This window comes from Lissotriton helveticus, chromosome 7 (genome assembly GCF_964261635.1).
Source record: "Lissotriton helveticus chromosome 7, aLisHel1.1, whole genome shotgun sequence".
In the NCBI taxonomy this organism is placed as follows: Eukaryota; Metazoa; Chordata; class Amphibia; order Caudata; family Salamandridae; genus Lissotriton; species Lissotriton helveticus.
This window is the reverse complement of record NC_136068.1, coordinates 1,457,686,198-1,457,707,198: the sequence shown is the minus strand read 5'-3', so window position 1 is coordinate 1,457,707,198 and position 21,001 is coordinate 1,457,686,198. Positions and strand designations below refer to the sequence as shown.

The 21,001-nt window shown below is 44.5% G+C and overlaps 1 protein-coding gene across 3 annotated transcripts in view; it reads left to right on the top strand.

Moving 5' to 3' along the window:
* LOC144770363 (uncharacterized) overlaps positions 1-21,001 on the top strand; it is a 918,549-nt gene that overhangs the window by 119,332 nt on the left and 778,216 nt on the right. For all 3 annotated transcript variants that reach the window (XM_078654830.1, XM_078654829.1, XM_078654828.1), the window contains exon 7: positions 2,561-2,775. In XM_078654830.1, coding sequence (XP_078510956.1) covers positions 2,561-2,775 — 215 coding nt within the window. The remainder of the gene's footprint in view (positions 1-2,560; positions 2,776-21,001) is intronic.

The window sequence follows — 21,001 nt, the reverse complement described above, 5'->3', positions numbered from 1 at the left end:
CGGGGAGGAGACACGGGGACAGGTAAACAGCAACAACAACAGCAAAATGGCGTTGGGGTAGTGCGATTCTAAGCAGGGGCACAGTCGATCTTAAAATAGCCAAAATGCACTACACGCGCTGTAAATAGAATAGACAGTAAAGTTGCCACTAAGCAGGAGCACTGAGCAAATTAATAAAATTAAATTATTCCGCTGAAAAACGATACCAGGCAAATGCAGATTACAATTAATTAATTAAAGTAAAACGATACCAGGCGCTATACAGGAGCGATATGCACAAGTGGTACCAGGCGCTATGCAGCTGAGCTATCTCTGGAAGGCAGGGCTCGAGGAGGAGCGAGTGGGAGCGACCTCTGAGAAGTGCCTGCTACCTCACGGTCGTGTCCAGACGAAGAGACTGTGTTTCCGGCTGTGATGTCAGGCTGTGCCCCCGGACTCAGCCAGGGGAGGCAACCACCGTGTCGAGAATGACGCCAGCCGGGCTCACAAGGGGGGGAGCTTACAATTTTCCAAGGCCAAGAATCCTGCCCTCCGCCTCCCCGCTTGCACCAGGGGGCGTCGGAGGCAAAGCAAGATTCGCTTTTCCACTGACCACTGTGGGAGGGATTAGAACGGACTCTGCTGTGCAGTCGGAGTGGGGAAGTCCACAGATGCCGGGGCAGTGTTGCAGGAGTCCACACGGAAAGTTCTCACTAGCCGCTTCGGCGGATCAGTATTGGGGGGCCGGCAGGCGGGGCAGGGCGGAGGGAGTAAGCCACAGAGCCGAGCGGGAGACCAAGCCAACAGGTCCCGGTCCCAATCTCGCCCCCCGGTTTGCAGTTTGCAGCCCAGCCCAGTTTAGCTCCTCTGCTGCTCACCGGCTGCTCACCGACTGCAGCTGTAGTTTCCCCTGCGGGTTCACTTGTGGTGGCGGCGTTATTTTCTCAGCGCTCCGCGCCTGCTACTCGTTCCGCTCTGCTCCCCTGCTCCTCGCGCGATGTTCCGTTGACTGCAAAACGTGACGTCAATCAAAGGGACGCTGGTCCAGGTTCGCACAGACACCACCACTACCATTAAGAAGGCAGAGTGGGGGTCTCATGTCCTGTGTCCGGAGACTCTTCCTCTATAACTGTCTGCGTTGACAGGGCATCGCTCTGGCCATGAACTCCCCCTGGAGGAATCTTGGAGCTCTGGTGTGGACAAACCCCTCCAGCGACGCCTAGCAGATGAGTTGGTAGCAATACCTTGAGGTGGTGCAGGCCATCTTCCAGCAGTAGGGAGAACCCTAACTCCATCTATTTTCACCGTTTCAAGAGCACGTAGTGTCAAAACATCTGCGCACTGAAGTTCCCAAGAAGACTTTCTCTCATTGGCTTATGCCCCCTAGAGTCATCCATAGGACTCTTGTATGCCTTGCCCCCTACTTCTCCTGCCAGAGTTCTCAAGATCAGGAATGACAGGCCCTTGCCAGTCATTCAAATGGCTCCTAATTGGGTCAGAAGAGAATTGTACCCGAATTGTTTGGGCATGAGCATCTGCTCTTCAATGAAGCTGCCACTGGGCAAGTATTTTTTTTGTCATAGCAGGGCCCTGCTCTACTCCTGGGCCTCCACAATGCACACCTCCATGTGTACAGACTGAGCAACAGCTGTCGATCTTCAGTAGCGTATGCCATTCTAGCAGCCAGGCATCAGTCTACAAAAACTGTTTATGCCGGACATTGTGATAAATGTATGGCCTGGTATAATTCTCGCTGTACATACCCAAGTTGTGGAATGTTTTTCTTTTTTGTGCTGTTTAACTCAGTAAGGGTTTGCGGTGGGCACTTTAAAAGGTTATTTGACAGCCCATGTGAATTTACCACACCGACCGTCCTTAATTAAATCACCTCTTGTAATGAGTTTTCTTAAAGGCCTGACCAATTTGGTTCTTACTCTTATTTTCCATACCTCTATTGGACCAATGGACGCTTTTCACCTTTTATGAAATTATCCCAATTCAGAGATCTGCACACAGTCGCATCTGATCAGCTGGTGAGCTTTGCGTCCAAGCGCACAGAATCAAGAAAGAAACGGACTTTCAGCATGCATATGCGGTACATATTAATGGCTCCGGTGCCACTTCAGGGGAGTACGAAGTGGACACGGAGCCACACGACCCCACCTGCTGGCGCACAGGAGCATTGCTGAGAAAAATCTCTGAATTCAAAGGGGAGCCTGGGGGCATTCATAATTAGGAATTTGCAGTTAGATTGACTATCCACCAGAAAGACGGTTAGGGAAGGTAAATTACTTGTTCTTTCAATCTATATGTGCAGGGAATAACCATTCTATAAATACTGATTACTTTCATTTTTTCTGTCGACTCCTACCAGGCACTTTCCACCTGCCCTCACTTAAACATTAAACATAGTGCTAGTTTTACAGTATGAACGGCTGGTCAGTGCAAATTTACTTCTAGTATTTGATGTACATATATGTTCCCTATTTGGCTTGTTTACATTCTATAAAAACTTTTAGTAATAAAAAAAAACAAAAAACTAATTTGTAATAAAAAAAATCTTTGTTTACATTTGTCACAGTGTCATGTTTATGCTGTAACATCCGAGACTCGTTTAAATGGGAGGGAGTTCCACAGCTGGGATGTTTTCTGCTCCTTTCTCGACAACTGCTGTGAGGAAAAGTTCATTGTTCGACTGTCTGAGGACCTCAGTGAAGAAGACCTTTACCAGATGCAACATAATTCAGAGTTGGCACAATCTCTGAAGTACAGCAGTGCAGAGCTCTCTTGCTGCAGGTGTGTACCTTTTTTACTCCCGAAGTAATCCTGTTTTCCTATTCATTTCAATGAGCAGGGAACAACATTCTCTCAATTAAAACGTTTTCATGTGTTTTAGTTGTATAATTAGAAAACATGATTTAAAAAAATGTTGAGTTGCCTTGACAGACTGAAGTATTTTGGCAAAGGATTCATTTGAGGTGTCTGCCAAAGTAGAGTTTTTCTGTCCTTCGCCTCAGTCACTTCTGAAAACCATTGCTTGATGTACTGTGTCAAGATATGCTGCATTGCAAGCTTTGTTTTGCAATAAATAGTGCCCCTGTTAATGTTAAGAGGAAGTATACACTTCATTTCTGCCTGCAGATTTTTCCCAGGATCTTAGAAAAAAATCTTAAAGGCCACAGATCTCTCAAAGGCCTTAATAGCCTTGGATGGGTATTTGGAGCAGTTTGGTGGAGGCAGCAGGCCCGGCTAAAGTATTGCGGATATAAAGTGAGCTTTACAGTTGGAACCCTGAGCGCTGGAACGTGGAGATATACAGGCATAACGTGCGTGGGACTAATCCAACCCGCAGATCAAGATGAAATACGTCTGATACAGGTCATTTGCTGTGAAGTTGTCGTGCTCTCACAGGAATCAGGGTGGAACTTCATGGAAGGTCACAAATGTTGTTTTTAGTCCTGAAGAAGATTCCCCCCCCCCCTCCAACCGCTCCCACTAGATGATTGAACTATCGCAATAGTCCTTGGGGTCGAAACGTCGACGCTAATCACCTGGAACGATGAAATAGTTAGATTAAATTCTAAACTGGGCCGATTCATATACAAAATACTCTACACTTTGTCTAAATGTGGTTTTTGATTTATATTGATGTGCCTTTTCGTATAAAGTATTGTGATATATATATATGTTTATTCAGAAAGTTGGAAAAACTTATGTTGAAAGAACAATCAAAATGGTGGGAAAATAAATCACTAACCATGTATTTACAGGTGGGCAGAGTACCTAGGGGTCTGCGGTAAAGTTTAGCCCCAAGCTATGAGACGCCCGATCCGGAGATGCTCACAGAATGGGCGGAAGCCAATTTAGAATACTCAGCCAAATTAATGGCCATCCTTGTTAACCGCATGCGTGCGGGCGGAATTCCGCTCGTACGCGCAGTTTTGCGAAACCGCATTTTACGTGACGAGCTGGGCTCGTCATCAGCGTCAAAAAACAAAGGTACGGAGGGTCGAGGGGATTGTTTTATGACCGGACTACTCACTCCCCACAATTAGAATACATGACAACAAAAAGAGTAGACCAAGTCAGGAGGGGGTGTGTGTCTGAACAGGCGAATGTGGAACAGTTGGAAAAAATTCTGGGTGAAGCCAAAGACTGTTAGGTTACAGAGGTTTGAATAAATCCCATCAGACCACCCATTTGGCGGAGTTTCATCATTTAGGAATTGATAAATATTCAAACATTCTCCCGGTCATTTAGTGCCAGGGTAACATAGAAACTCTATGTACATTGCTCCTCAATGTAATAAAATTGATAAAGTGCAGTGCTCAAAAAATAAAGGTGAATAAAATTGACTACTCGGACTCAACTTTTCAAAACATGGAGGTCTAGGTGTCAAAGGTTTAAAAACACGCCAGGTGATTGAATACTACCCTATGGCGCTAAGCAAGATGGTCGACATGTTTCAGCCTCTGGGGGATGTACCCCGGCTTTCTTCAGGACCTTTTGTATAACCTTGCTACTGCAACTAAAAAAAATAGGTGATATGAGGAACAGAAAAAATTGTGCTTATGAAAAGTCACATATCTACCAGGAACTTTTGTATTCCAATGTTCGCTGGACGAAGGGAGACACGACTTCTTCCTATCGTAAAACAAAAGATAACATAGTCAAAAATGACAAAGTCACCCACAAACATCCAACTACAGACACAAACACCGCTCAGATCAACACACATGCGAGAACAAAATATATTCCGCATTGCTAAGGCAAAAAGCATACTAGCTGCATCACACAGAGGCATTTCCTCATCGTGATACCCAGCTTTGTGTGGGTGATGACCCCACCTCACCCGGCAACCGCTCGGGAGAATGAGGCCCCGCTCTATAGTGTAGAAAAAAGGCATAGTAAGTGAACATCATCTTCCATGCCTAGCCAAATTGCTCTACACAAAACCCAACAAACGTGTGACGGAAACCCAAATGTCAGACTACCAGGTTATCTACACGGAGGTTATCAATGGGATAATAGGGGCTCCAGTTACCAGATGGGCTTCGAAATGTTTCAAGAAAAACCCAGTAGGCACTCCTAAATACCTCTGGATTATCACTTGTCAAAACACAGTGGGGGCATATCATTGGATGACACCAGGATTAAGATGTGGATGTGATCATAGTTTAAAAACCACACTTTTAAACAATTCATAAAAAATGAAGCCTTAATAGTCTAGCGACGCCCCTCTTTTTTGAGTGCATATCAGGTAACCCAGACTAGAGTGTGAGGGCAGGTAATGCTGGTCACAATAATGGTGGACTGCCAAGTTTGACACAGCAGACGCAATCTGCTTCTTACCTGTCCGTCGGTACCCCTAGTGTGAAACGAGCGGAAGTGGAGGTGTTTCCCCTACCGCCCGCCTTCTCTTTATAGGGGAATAGTAATTGATTAATTATTCATGTGGGAGCTGATTTCGCGCTAAAACCGGCAAGCTCTTACCGTCCAGGATTGGTCCTGGGGAGAGTGTTTTGAACAGACGTCGCTGCGCTGAGTCAGGAGACGCGTGCAACTGCGCATGCGCTCAACGGTGAACCGCTGTACACTGGCGTCTGCGCACTGGACAAGGGACCGCAATCCCAGAGAGCCATGCATATTCGAAAAACCCCTATTGTTTAAAACAGGGGCGCTGTACTTAAAGTTGCAAGAAATGAGCGCTATTTAAGGAAAACAGACGGGGCAATTTAAATGCGTTTATATCAAGCGAGACACATTAGTTAGTCTCACTAGAATTGGTGCCGGGCACGCATGCCCGAATCAAAAGACTGTGTTTGATCAATGTAGCAAGTAAGAAGGTTAAACACACAGTTAGTAGGGAAACCAAAAATCGAATGCACTACCAATAGTATAGTCTCGGGGGCAAAGGCTGTTATTAAAGGCTGAACGTGTCCAAATCACTGTGTAGAAATCCTAAGTGAAACAAATATAGCTACACATGTCAATCTATAATAGGTATATGTAATAGATGACTGTCAAAATAATTTATCAGTTATGTGGTAGATGTAATCAAAGGTAACTGAGAAGGGTAGGTCTGGATCTGCGGAAGGTAATCGTCACAATTGAGTTGGGTGAGCTACAAATGTATACGAAGGTGCGTACACCTAATACAATGACCCGCAGCACGAAGCTGCACTGAACAATCAAAAAACAAAGGTACGGAGGGTCGAGGGGATTGTTTTATGACCTGACTACTCACTCCCCACAATTAGAATACATGACAACAAAAAGAATAGACCAAGTCAGGAGGGGGTGTGTGTCTGAACAGGCGAATGTGGAACAGTTGGAAAAAATTCTGGGTGAAGCCAAAGACTGTTAGGTTACAGAGGTTTGAATAAATCCCATCAGACCACCCATTTGGCGGAGTTTCATCATTTGAATGTTTGAATATTTATCAATTCCTAAATGATGAAACTCCGCCAAATGGGTGGTCTGATGGGATTTATTCAAACCTCTGTAACCTAACAGTCTTTGGCTTCACCCAGAATTTTTTCCAACTGTTCCACATTCGCCTGTTCAGACACACCCCCTCCTGACTTGGTCTACTCTTTTTGTTGTCATCTCGTCATCAGCGTAGCAGGAGGCTACCTCATGACGAGCCCAGCTCGTCATCAGCGTGGAAGGGGCTAAATATGCTGAATCGGACCTTCAGGCACAAATTGAAGAGCTGGAGGCGGAAATAACTAACATGGGATCGAGTGAACCTATAGACCAAATGAGGGCGGATATGATGTTCAGGCTGAAAAAGGAGGAAGAGGTAATAAAGACGCGCAAAGCATTTAAATTCGAGCGGGATCGCTTGGATTATTTAAATGGACAAATATTCACCTATGCCAAGCGATATGAAAATGTTAAGGGGCGGGCTAGAAAGACGCGCGTTGTATCAGCTGGCAACACTCCAGCCACTCCGTCCTCATCAGATGCTAGCTCAATAGCGAGCGAGTCAGACAACGAAGGAGCAAAAAATACAGCGGTGGGGTTTACAAAGTTGTCCCTGGCCCAGGAAGTAAGCTGCATGTGCCAGGACCGCCGGGACACTTTAAGACCAAGAACACAAGCTGGCGGAAAAAACAACAAGGGGAAAACAGGAGGCGCAGTGAAAGGCTCAAATGCCACACTTGGAAAAACAAGCAGCGAGAAAAAAACACAAAGGCCGTTGGAACAAACAGTCTGTGAAAACACAGGGGCCAGCTCCCGCTCAATAATAAACCTTACATCGCTTCAACTAACTGACAAAGACAAAAAGATTCTCAGCCTAGGGTTAACATACTGCCCACCGTGTAATTTCAATTACGCGGATACAAGAATGGACGCTTTTAGGTTCATTAGGAAGCTGAAATTAAAGAAACATTTTAAGCTTCAACCTGTGAAAAAGAAAAACGTAGGAGTACTAAGCAGTCCCACTCTGCTGGACGCAGGTGACCGCATAGGATTTGAGGAAATTTGGCCCTTGCAAGAAGGATGTCCATCTAGTCCAATCACACTAGTAACATCAAGGGTTGATCAAGCTACTTGCAGTACCCCCTTCAAATCTAAATCCGTCTTCCTACCCACAATGACACATGACAATCTAGATGTGTACCAAGAACTTATAACCAAAGACCTTAAGAAAATGTACATTACTACGAATAAAAGACATTTGCGATAAACAAATTGAATCAAAGCTACAATAATCTAATAAAAAAACTGGAGTCAAACAAAAACATCGTTGTCCGTCAAGCAGACAAAGGTAGAAATTTAGTTTTGTGGCCGCGCCAAATGTACATTGAAGAGGCAGAGTTTCAACTAAAGGACCAATCATGCTACAAAAAGAGCAACTTGGCAGCAATCAGATTGGCATGGCAGGACCAAAACTCTAAATTGGTTGCGTGGAGAAGTGGTAACCTGATTACTAAAGAGGAATTTGGATTTCTAAGAAAGGAATATCCGGTTATACCATCGTTTTATTTGCTTCCTAAAGTCCACAAACAAATGGACAAACCACCAGGGCGTCCTATAATTTCCGCTATTAACAGCTCAACGGAAAATATTTCAACTTACGTTAACTATTTTTTGCAGGACAGTGTTAAAAATCTAAAGTCTTATGTACAGGACTCATCTGATTTTGTGCATAAATTGAATGACATATCATGGAATACAGAATGTCTGCTCATTACGTTAGACGTAGCCTCACTATATACGTCAATAAGACACAGTGATGGGATCAGAGCAGTTAGTCATTATTTAAATCGACGTGCCATTAATTTTTCTGCCCACAACAACATGCTAATCTCTATGATCAGGATCTGTCTGGAACAGAATTATTTTCTTTTTAACAATTGTGTACCAGCAGACCAGAGGGGTGGCCATGGGGGCCTGTTTCTCACCCAGCCTAGCGTGCTTGCACATGGATTGGTGGGAGGAACAGGTCCTCATAGGACAACATCGGGCCACTATGCAGAATCACGTCCCACTGTATCTAAGGTACATTGATGATCTCTTCCTGATCTGGCAGGGATCATTACAGGAGGCACAGACATTTGTGGAGCAACTAAATAATAATGACTTAAATCTGAAATTTACATCCACAATCAATGCATCAAAAGTATGCTTCCTTGACATGGAAGTATATGTAGAGTCCGGGGGGTTAGCTACCAGGTTACACAGGAAGCAGACAGCGGGCAATACTATCCTGCACGCTGTCAGCCAGCACCCCCATCATTTGATACGCAGTATCCCCTTCGGGGAGAAGCTGCGCATCAAAAGGATCTGTAGTACAGAAGCTGAGTGCTCTAAAGCTCAGGAGGCCAGCAAATTACGTTTTCTTGCAAAGCTTGCAGATATGGGTGTAACAAGACACAATACCAGATACCTTTTAAAGATGCGCCTGTACAAATGACTAAACAACTGACCTGCAAAACAGAATTCGCAGTTTGTGTTGCAATGTCCTTGTGAGCTCCGGTACGTAGGGAGCACCCGACTGCCGGCTCACAAGCGAATTTTGCAACACATAAGAGCCATTACTACTAAGGATCAGTCATATCCGGTAGCACGCCATTTTGAGAGTACCCACGATAGCGATCCAAAACATCTACAATATTACATCATAGATTGTGTGATGCCTTTAAAACGTGGCGGCAACAGAGATGCTCTTCTACGGGTCCTAGAGACCCGTTATATATTAGAGCTAGATAGCCGCACCCCGGGGGGTCTTAACGCTAGCGAGGACCTTTATACATGTTTATGAATCTCTTTGTATAGTAATAGGGGGTTTTCGCTGATACAGGGAACTCTCATACTAGACATATGATGCCATCTTCTCACATCCTAAAATAGTTTAATGGCCATTTCATTACAACTAGCCTGTCTGTAACTAGAACAACCATGTAATGGAGGGGCTCCTCCTTTACATTTTAAAATTCAATTACTTATTATTGGCACTTTGCACTTTTTTATGATTTGCACTATGCAATTACAGCTGCTCCTTGCCACAATATCAGGTATATACAAAAAGAAATTTAGCACATGCACTTTTATATTGTCCCACTTGGGATATATTTGCACATGTTTTCAAACCTGGAAACTTAAGGTCTCAAATGAAATTATATGGATATATCTTTTAATGGTATATATATATGTATATGTATATGTATATATATATGTGTGTATATATATATATATATATATATATATATATATATATCTATATCCCTCCTCCATAAGAAAAGAGACGTGACCCAGAAGGGAGATTCAAAGGAGCACTTTACTGCACACAGGTCTCGGGCGAATGCATTTCGGCACTTTTTGCCTTCCTCGGCGCCCCTCTCCAGTTGCTCCTTGTGCTGCGAATGGTCAGCCAGTCACGCTGTTGTTAAACAGTTGCCATGCTCCGCCCCCACGATGTGATGCAATCCAACTGTGTAGTCCCGTGTAGTGGAACTACACTTCCCACAAAGCCCCAATGCTGTGCCTCGTGGAAAATGAAAGTTGCTGTGGGGTGATGAAGGTCGAGTCGGCTTTCGTGACAGGCGCAGCCATTGAAGTCTGTTGGGGAGGTGAGGCGAATGTACACTTCGGTGCCCCCTCGGGTCCCCCTTGTTTGACCGCCGCAACCTCTCTGCCTGGTATCCTTTGCGGGGTTGACGCGGGAATCCAAAGAGGGGATATAAATATCCGCCTACCACGCTGTCTGCCAAGCGTCCTGGTGGGTAATGAACGGATTTGCCATCGCAATGAATGAAGAGTGCTCCATCGAGCTGGCCAGCAAGTCCATACCACTTAGGCGGCAGGGGCACACGTAACTGCGCCCTGGCGCACAATGTCTGAAACAACCCCTCCTCCATGGAGGAGGGGTCATATATATATATATATATATATATATATATATATATATATATATATATATATATATATATATATATATATATATATATACAGACCACCAGATTAGGTAACAATTCTTTTAATCCAGGTTACACGTTCGTTGTCAGGAAATGCATAATGCGTTTCGGGCTACAAGCCCTTGTTCACATGCACAAGACTGTTTGTTACATTTTCACATTTATAATGCCAAGTGATTACTGGTACACGCCCCTCCCACACATCATGTGGTCATAGACATAGTAAATATACTTTTTACCGCGACATGTGCAAATAAGCTGTAAAAATAGTATAAATACTTATATTAGACATGAAATCATTGGCATGTATTCTGGAAGCAATTAAAACTATTACGGGATAAATCCGTTATTTGCACGTTATTTCAATTTTACCACATACAGGCACCCTTGGTTCCATAAGGGATGCAAAGATTATTTCTGTTTATTTGTCATTATCTTATTTGGGGGTGGGCATAGTCCAGTGGATAAAGTGTAAAGTGCTTAATATTAGTGCCAAACAGTGCATGTCCTAAAGTGCAAAAATTCACATCAGTGCTACAATATGTTTACAAGAGAAGGAAAAAAGTGCATAATGCCTGATAAAACTACCTGCATTTAGAAATGATTGCTCCATGCGAATTACACAAACGGACAATAGTCACATTTTGTATGATAAAAGCTTGATAAAAAACATTTCTTATTAACAGGGTTCATCATAAAAAAGTGATAAAAACACCCTGTGTCTAAAATTAGTGTTAAAATTAGATATATCAAAAATGTTTTATTTTATTATTGAATATATTTACATAGAGGGGTTGATAAATAACAGATAATGATCCCTGGCTAACAGGGACCCTGACTAGCCAGGGCTAGTACAGCAAATATATACCGAAAAGGGCGACATTGATTATTGATATTGCAATTCCCCTGGCAACAGGGAACCTGACTACCAAGGGTGGTATAAATCATATGAATTTACAGGAGATCAAAATCAGGAAATGCCGCTCAGTGGCCAGCCTACAAAAAAGTATGTAAGTCCTCAGTGTTGTTGAGGCCATTCGGCCACTTGCTGTCGAATTCCAGAATCATGTTCGATTCGAGCTGTCTGAGCCTTAACTCTCTGTTGCCACCTCTTCGTAGTTTAGGCACTGCCCCTACAACAAAATATGTCAAACAATTAATATCTTTGTTGTGTTTGATTTCGAAGTGGCGTGCCCCTGGGTAGCTGGGGTCACTGTGCAGAATTGCACGCAGATGTTGCAGGATCCTGACGTGCACCTGCTGCTTAGTGCTGCCAATGTATTTAAGGCCGCAGGTGCACGTCAGGACATATACTGCAAACTCTGTCTTGCAGGTGTGTTGACCAACAATTTCAGTTGCCGTGTCGCTGAAAGGGGTATTGTAATGAGTTTTGTTTACCCCAAATTTACAGGCACGGCAACTAGCACATTTTCGGAAACCACCTGCAGATTGCAGCCAGTTCGCTTTTACTTTTAATTCTGGACATGATTGGTCCAAGACCGCGCCCATGTTGCGTGCTCTGCGAAAAGTTACAGTTGGTTTCTGCGGTAAAAAGGACCCTAGGATACTGTCAGATAAAACAATGGGCCAGTTCCTATTGATGATCTTTCTGATTTTGCACTCCTGGTCACTGAAAGAGATAATGAATCTAGGACAAAGTTCAGACTTGTGCTCTGATGAAGTGGTCAGATCTACCTCTCCATCAGTAACAGGTAAAAGGCTCTCACGGGTCCTTAGATCAGCTTTAGACAAAGCTCGATCAAAGGTTTTTTTAGAGTACCCCCGTCCCCTCAGTCGTACTTCTAATTCTCCAACACATTGCATAAAGTCAACCTCAGAGCTACAAATCCTTTTCAGTCGGAGAATTTCTCCATATGGGATGCTCTGGATGGTGTGTTGTGGATGTAGACTAGAAGCATGCAAGGTGGTATTGCCTGCGGTCGGCTTTCTAAATAATGTAGTGTGGAGTTTCATCGAGTCATCAATATAGACTTTAACGTCTAAAAACTCAACCTGACACGCGCTAATATGCGATGTAAACAACTCAACCTGACGCGCAAATATGCGATGTAAACTTTAAATTCAGGGAGTTATTGTTGATTTCCTCGATGAAGGAGACAGCTTCCTCCTTTGCGCCTTGCCACACGATAAAAACATCATCGATGTACCGCAGATATTTGATTATCTTTTCATTGACCCACACCTTATGTGTCTCATTGAGGACCCACTCCTCCCACCAGCCAACGTGAAGGCACGCGTAGCTGGGGGAGAAGCAGGCCCCCATTGCCACGCCTCTCACCTGTCGCTAAATCTCCTTACCAAAAGAAAAGTAATTGTTATTCAAGCACCACTCAATGAGAATTGCCTTATTATGTTGATAATAATGTGCTGGTCTCTGGCTCAAGAAATATTTTACAGCATTGAGGCCATCTTCATGTGCTATACTCGTGTATAAAGATTCAACATCGAGTGTTATTAATAACATGTCCTCCTGCCATTCAATTGTCTCTATTTTCTTTAAAAAATCTGTGGTGTCACGGACATAGCTAGGTAGCTTTTTGACAGGGTCTTGAAGGAAGAAATCTATATATTGGCCTACCCTTTCACCCACACTATTCAATGCAGATAATAGGTCTGCCAGGCATAGGTCTAATACCTTTGTGCACTTTTGGTATCAAGTAAAATGCAGGGAGGGTTGGGAACTCATTATGCATAAACTTGAACTCATCCCCTGAGATGAGTCCTTCCCTGCGCCATTGTGATAATAACTTATACAAGCTTTCACAGGCTTTGCCATAATCCTTATTGCTAGATTTAACATGGCAGTTAATGTCATGTAATTGTCTATGCGCTTCCGTGATATATTCCCCTTTAGGCCATAACACCAAGTTCCCACCTTTATCCGCAGTCTTGATTACAATGTTAGGGTTAGTGCTCAGTTTCTTCATAAGGGCATAGTAATTGGCACGTTGTTGGTTAAATACTTGCCTCTTCTTGCTGTTGGTCGATTTGTAGAGAGCTTTGATTTCCGTGGTGATGCAGTCATGGAAAGTATCAATCGCATCTTTTGCCATCATCGGGACAAAGTCAGACTTGCCTTTAAATGGAGTTAGTCCTGCTCCTTTTGGTATCATATGTATTTTACTCAGCCTTCTTTGAGTGGACAAGTCCGCATCAGGTCCCATTGGTTGTGAATCTGTTGCTGCGTTAAGATCCAGCATATCCAACAGAACGGGGACATCTGCTGCTGAGATTTCAGGAACCCCTGAAATTTCATTCGTGGGGAGGGCAATGGTTCCCGTTTTCAAGGTTTGCACAGTGAAGAACTTTTTCAATTTGAGCTTCCGTATAAACTGGAATACATCAACTCTTGTTGAGGCATATTTGAATGGTTGTGCAGGGCAGAAGTTCAATCCCAGCGAAAGTAACTGTTCCTCCGCCTTAGTGAGAGTGACATCAGTGAGATTAATGACAGCATTATTTCCTATTGCTTCTTGTTCCGCCATCCTTGTTTCTTTTTCTGCACATTTTTGTTTTTGTTTTTGTTTTTTTCTTTTTCTTCTTTCGTGCCTCCTTCTGTCCTTCGTTTCTTACTGCATTCTTTTGTCGAGGGCGTAAGGTTGACAGTCTTTCCGCCACTAAAAAATCCAGCTCTTCCTCCAAATTGAGGATAGTTAGCGGTTGCTCATTCATCAGCGAATCTCCACTTGAAGCGCTTGAAAAGGTATCAGACTCTTCAGAAGTCACACTTCCCGCGTCGTCCGCGTCTTTGCTGCCACTTGCCCCTCTATTGATGGGATCAGCCGGGGTCTGTTTTTTGTTTTCCCTTGCGCTGTACTGCTGACGTTTTACTTTGTTGTACTTGCGAGAGAAGGTGAAAATCTGGCTGTTTGCATAGTCAGCCTGATCACGTGCAAACTTGCTTATTTTCCTTGCCTTGATTTTGTCTCCATGTTTTTTCAATCTTTCCAACATTTCCTCTTTCAATTTCTTTAGGTCTTCTGTTTCGGCAATTTTACTGATTTCATCTTGAATAGTGTCTATGTTTTTGAGGATCTCTGCGCGATCAATTGCTGCATATTTAGTCAAAATCCGTACCAGATTCATCGATGCCTCAAGGTTGTTCTGCCCCCATTCCTTGAGCATCTGCGGGTTCGGTTTTTCAAAACTCGGGGCGAGCAGAATTTGCAGACCTCTCGGCACACGTCCGGCAGCCACATACTTTGAGAGGGAGTAATACTCCCACCACTTGGTGATTTCCAGACGCCTTTCTCTTTCCAAATTCTTGTACAGGACTTTAATGTTAGTCTCCTCCTGTACTGCTGTATTAACTGGGGCCTGTTTGTTAGCAACGTTTCCAGACACAGAGATTTGCTCAATCAACCCCTCTGCCTCCTCCTCTCTCGCATGGAATTCTTCGGCGGACATGCTTCCCTGTATTCCGAACTCTTTAACTCTGTAATCATACGGACTCAAACGCTCTTCAGTCGTCTCTTAGGGCGTTTGTTTGCATCAATCCCACACAGGTGTGTGACCTCCCCACCTCAGCACTGCCGCTTGCCGCTTTGGGACTCACCGCGCCGCTTCACCTTTCAACCATACACAGAGTCCTCCGACCCCGCTGCAGACTGCCGGCTGCTGTCATACGCTAGGAAAGTCTATTCGGCTGCTCGAGGGGGTGTTCGTTGATATCCACACGGATCCAAAAAAGTAGTAGCTTGAAGACGAACACCAACTTCAGGGGAGGTGGTCCGTGAACGAAAGCAAGCCTACTTTCGTAATTAAATTCACAGAAAACTCCAAACGCCACTTCCAACCACGTAGATTAGCGAACCGTCAAGCTGGAGACGGACCACCAGATTAGGTAACAATTCTTCTAATCCAGGTTACACGTTCGATGTCAGGAAATGCATAACGTTTCGGGCTACAAGCCCTTGTTCACATGCACAAGACTGTTTGTTACATTTTCACATTTATAATGCCAAGTGATTACTGGTACACGCCCCTCCCACACATCATGTGGTCATAGACATAGTAAACATACTTTTTACCGCGACATGTGCAAATAAGCTGTAAAAATAGTATAAATACTTATATTAGACATGAAATCATTGTCATATATTCTGGAAGCAATTAAAACTATTATATATATATATTTATTTATTTATATATATTTATGTATTTATACCCATTGCGATATTTTGCACATATTTATTACATTGTTTGAATTGTGTAATGAGTTAAAAATATGACTCACTTTATTCTCAATGTTATGGCAAATGGTTTAAAAAGATTTACCTTAGTCTTTCTTTCGTTTCCATGGTTAAAACCTATGAAAGTTGTGGGCGATAATAAACAGTCCGCCCTTTATGTCTACTATATATACCTCACCTGTGGCAATGCATTCACATCATGTTATCAAGACTGTGGAAACAGTCGAAACGCGTCATGGCGGGCATGCTGAGCATTAAAAGGCATGAATAAAGGCACCTTTGTTTTGGCACCAGAATTGGGTTCTACTCTTAGTCATTTATCCAATTGGGAAATGAATTGGTGGCGCTGTTGGCGTCTGGCGAGTTCCTGTGTGTGTGTGTGTGTGTGTGTGTGTGTGTGTGTGTGTGTGTATATATATATATATATATATATATATATTTCTGTATTCACTTTACGTTATTCACTTTATATGTAATTGTATAGTGTTTATCTGTGTGTGCTTATATTAATTTCTTTTGCACACAATTCATATATATTTTGTAGAATATATGATTTCTTCTCCTTTTTCACTTTTGGTTTGGATGCAACTAAAATATGTAAAATGTGTCATTAAAGGGCAGTCCTATCAAGAGAGAAGGACACTAAATTAATTTCAGTTTTAGGCTCTTTTGAAGCTAATAAGTGGCAGAACCACTTTTCTCTTAAAGCATATATCCCCAGGTTCTGCACGTAACTGGGTTACCCCATTGCCTTATATTGACTGCATTTTTTCCACAGCACTGTTCTCTTCCTTTCTTGATGTCTTATGGAAGCACCTGACTTAAATTCCTGATTGCAGACACTGCTCTGATAAGGTGTGTGTGAAGTTTGTGCAGTTAGCTTTTGTGTAACTGTGCCAAATCATGTGAAAATTATGCAAAAGGCAGAACCTGTATTCAGCGCTATATTTTGGCACTCAATGCATCCCCATGACCATTATGGATGCAGTGACTCTTTTTGTGTTTCAAAAAGGGGGTGGGTGCACTGCTGCTCGTGTTCCCATTGTCCTCTTGCGCTTGTGTTAAAATGTTGGTGTGAATGCAGCATACTTATGCCCTTTGGCATAATTTCAGGAATTTTGTTAACCGGCTGTGAGAAAGTGCCATCTTTCTTGCATTGGTATGGCCCCACTTTTTTGCTAAACTGCTGATGTACTTTGACTGAGTGTGCCCTGGGCTCCTGCCAATCAGGTACCCGGGACCTAAGTTCTTTCCCTAAAAACTGCTTTGAAAACAAAACCCAATTGGCATCTCTGGCCACCTGTCAGCCCCTAGTAAAAGGTACCCTAGGTACCCAGGGCATGGTGACCAGAGAAGACCCCTAAGGGCTGCAGCACTTATTGTGCCACCCTTAGGGGCCCTGTACCCTGACACCCACGCACTGCCTTTGCAGGCTGAGTGTCTAAGTGCAGAACTAAACAGAGTCGACATCCCTGTGTGCCATGCCCACAGAACCCACTTCCCTGGCATACCTCAGTCACTGCTCTAGTTGGGTGCCCTATGCCAGGAGTGTGGGCACAGTTGCATGAGCCCTGTGCCCCTACAGTATCCAGGCCCATTCCATGGCACTAAGTGCAGCGATGCCATTAAGAGTATATGGTACTGGGAGGTCGTCTTTACGAACTCCACAGCACCATAATGGCTACACTGAAGACTGACAAGTTTGGTATCAAACTTCTCAGCACATTAAACCCGCACTGATGCCATTGCGGGATTTAATGTAAAATGCACCAGAGGGCCCTCTGAAAACCTAACCTACAATCCACGTCTGGACTGAGAGGCTGCCTAGGCTGCCACACAGCAGACATGTTGCTGGACTCTTGGGTGGAGAGCCCCCGCTCTCCTGGGCCTGCAACAATGCACATCCTGGGCAAGGTGCTAGGTCTCCTCCCCCAGGACGGGCTGGGGAAAGCTTCAAAGGCCTGCTGCCCTTGTGAGCTTCTCCAGGCCACTTGCTGTACTCAGCAACTGGCCCCCACCAGTTCTGACCCCCACTCTGACAGGAAGACTGGCGGGAAACCCTAGGCCAGGAAGGTGGGTGTGCCAGCCTGTGCCAACCCCACCCCTCAAGTGGGAGAGGCGAGGTGAAGCACGACCCCCGGCTCTGGCCATCTTGAAGATGGGGAGCCCTGCCCAATCACATCTAGGCTCCTGCCCCCCTCCCACAGGAGAGGAGCAGGCTAGGGGGTGTACCCACCCAATGGACAGGGACCTATTAGTCCCTGCCCTTGCCCTACCTGTAACGCCCCTAAATTCAGTATTTAGGGTCTCCTTAAACCTTCCTTCCTCAGATCCCGATAAAACCAGAAAGAAGATCAAGAAGAAGATCCGCCTTGCAGCTGCTACCAGGACGATACCAACTGACTTGGCCCCAGCCCTACCGGCCTGTCGATCCTGGAACCTGCTCCTGCTAAATCCCGGCGACTCCTGCGGACAACAACCTTAGACAACCCGGAGGACCTGCCTGCCTTGACCCTCTAAGAGACTGGGACTCCCCTGAGCAGAGACTTGGCTCCAACAGCAATACCCCTGGTGCCAGCCAGGAACCACGAATCCAGCCCACTCTGCATCCGCCGAGCCCGGCCCGTGCCTGAGTGATCCAAGACCACGAGAACGTCCCCCCGGCAACTGGGACCCGACGACACCTGCAGCCTCAGAACCAGAGACCCCTCCAACCGCGACCAGCTGAGGGTAAGATTTCCCAACGCCAAAAGACACCCCTGCACCTGACGCCCCACGGTCCTCTGTGCCTTCCTTTGGGGTACCTACCTCTTCTTCAAGATCCCAACTTACCTCTCGAAGTGGTGGTCGCACCTGAAGAATCTCGGTCCCCGAGCCTGCAGCCTTTGTTCACTTTGTAACTTTCCCATTGGATAACATTGAGCACCCGACTGCTCAAAAGCAACCTGCACCCAGCCGCCTGAGTTCCACTGGAAGTGCAACTACTACCCTACTCTACTTCCCCACTTGCCCTGAGTAAGTGACCAGGAGCTCAGCTCCCACAACTGCGTGGCCTGCCTACTTGCAGCCACCAACCAAAGGCCCCTACCCTCCATTGGATTGCATTGGGCCTGCTCTCTCTGCACCCGGCTGCCCCTGTGCTGCTGAGGGTGTAACAACTGTACCTTTCCGACCCTGGGAGACCCCTGAGTCTATGCCCAGAACCTTCACCTCACCAGTCGAGTACTCACCTGAAAGCCGATAACTCACTTCCCTTCCATAGGCTAACATCGACTGGTTTTCACTGAAATTTCTTCTAATTGTCGATTTTTGCAACTTTAAAATATTCCTCTAAAATCAGCCGAATAACGATTTCCGAAATATTCACCTGGATTCAGGAGTGAAGCCAGTGCTGTACTTTCTAGTTCAGTGCTGAATCCCAAAAGTAATCTTAACTGTACTTACCTGTTACCTGCATTTTCTTCAATAGGAAACCATTGAATGTTTTTCTGTGAAATTTCTTCTAAGTGTCGATTTTTGCAAATTACAAATGTTCCTTAAAAATCGTACCAACTGCTGAAATGTAAATACTTACCTGTCTTAGGTAGAGGTCCTAGTGCTGGATCTAGCCGTCCAGTACTGGATTACAAAAGTAACAAGAACCTACTTTACCTGTGAATTTAATTTCCTTCCATAGGATAACATTGCAAGTTTATCTCTGAAAAGTTTCTAAGTGTCAACTTTGAAAATACATTTACATCCTTTAAAAAGTACAACTGTAACCAAAACGCTTTTACCTCACTGTTTTCAGCTTAGGTCCCGGGACTGAATCTAGGATCCAGTCCTGGAATTCCAAAAGTAATCTATAAAGTAATCCACTGCATTTATGTAGAAAAACCTATTGAGCTCAATGTTAAATTGTGTTTAGAATTGTGTTGCCAATTGCAACCACTGTAGCTATTGTACTTACAAAGTCTATTGCCTTTCTGCAAAGTAGTTACCTAAAGTTACTCATATTGAGAAAAGTATATTTTGATACCTGTTGGTTCTAAAATAAAACTATATCTTTTGATATAAAAACAATTGGCCTAGAGTTCAGTGCTTGAGTGTGTGAAACCTTTTGCTGACTGAGTGTGTACAACAAATGCTTTACACTGTCCTCGGACACTGCCTTACTGCTTGACCAAGCTATCACTATAGAGAGTAAGGTCAGGTCTGACTTTGACCTCTGTTATACCTTTGGGGATTGGTGACTCTGTACACACTGTACCTTACTTTGGTCCATTATATATAGAGCCACCTTTTTTTACATGTAGCGTATCCAACTCCAGGCAGACTTTGGACGTTTCAGAACATACTGTCTGTCTCAACATTCCTTACAAGCTTGAGTGTTCATGCAATTACTAGGAATGATGACGTCTTGCATTTTCATAGTTCCCTACGCAAGACTTCAGATGCATCCCCTGCAGGAATGCATAGCATGTCAGTGGGACCATGCTCAGGGTCAGTTATCATATCTAGTGCTGGTAGACTGCTGCACCCATCGCTCTCTGCTGTGGTGGAACACAACCTGTTAAAAGGGCGGCCCTTCCGCGACCCGGTTCCACAGATAGTACTGACAACCGACGCATCATTAACAGGTTTGGGGAGCACATCTCCAAAACCACACAATTAAAGGCATGTGGAGCCCCCAACGGAAATCAACCGGGAAGGAGTGGGAGCACACTGCTTCACCTCCCAGCACAGTTCCCCCCCCTTAGCATTATGTTCAATGCAGTTCATGGTACATGCTTACTAGAATATTTACTGGAGTATTCCACCCCTTCCAGCTTCACATCAATCACCTAGAGCTCTTAGCGATTTTTCTGGCTATGAAAGCATTTCAAGTTGTTAGTACGCAAAACCGTACTAATTCGTACAGACAACATGACAGCCATGTAGTACATTAAAAAAAAAGGGGGGGGACACACTCCCTCCAACTCTCCCAGTGAGCACAGGAAATCTGGAGATGGGCCATTCATCACAAAATGTATCTCCTGGCAGAACACCTCCCAGGAGTGGACAATCAGATAGCAGATCTGTTAAGTCGCCAGAGACAACAGATCCACGAATGGGAACTACATCCTCAAGTCCTCCTCCCAGTCTTCCAGATGTGGGGCTTCCCAAACATATACCTGTTCGCCACGCATATAAACGCAAAATCCCCAAACTTCGCGTCCAGGTATCCACACCCATTGTCCATAGGCAATACATTATGGATGAATTTGTCAGGGATATTTGCTTACGCTTTTCCGCCTCTCTCACTCATTCCATTAGTGGTTCGGAAACCCAAACAAACATCCTAATGCTAATCCTAGTTGCTCCAACATGGGCATGTCAACCATGGTGCACAACCCTGGAGGG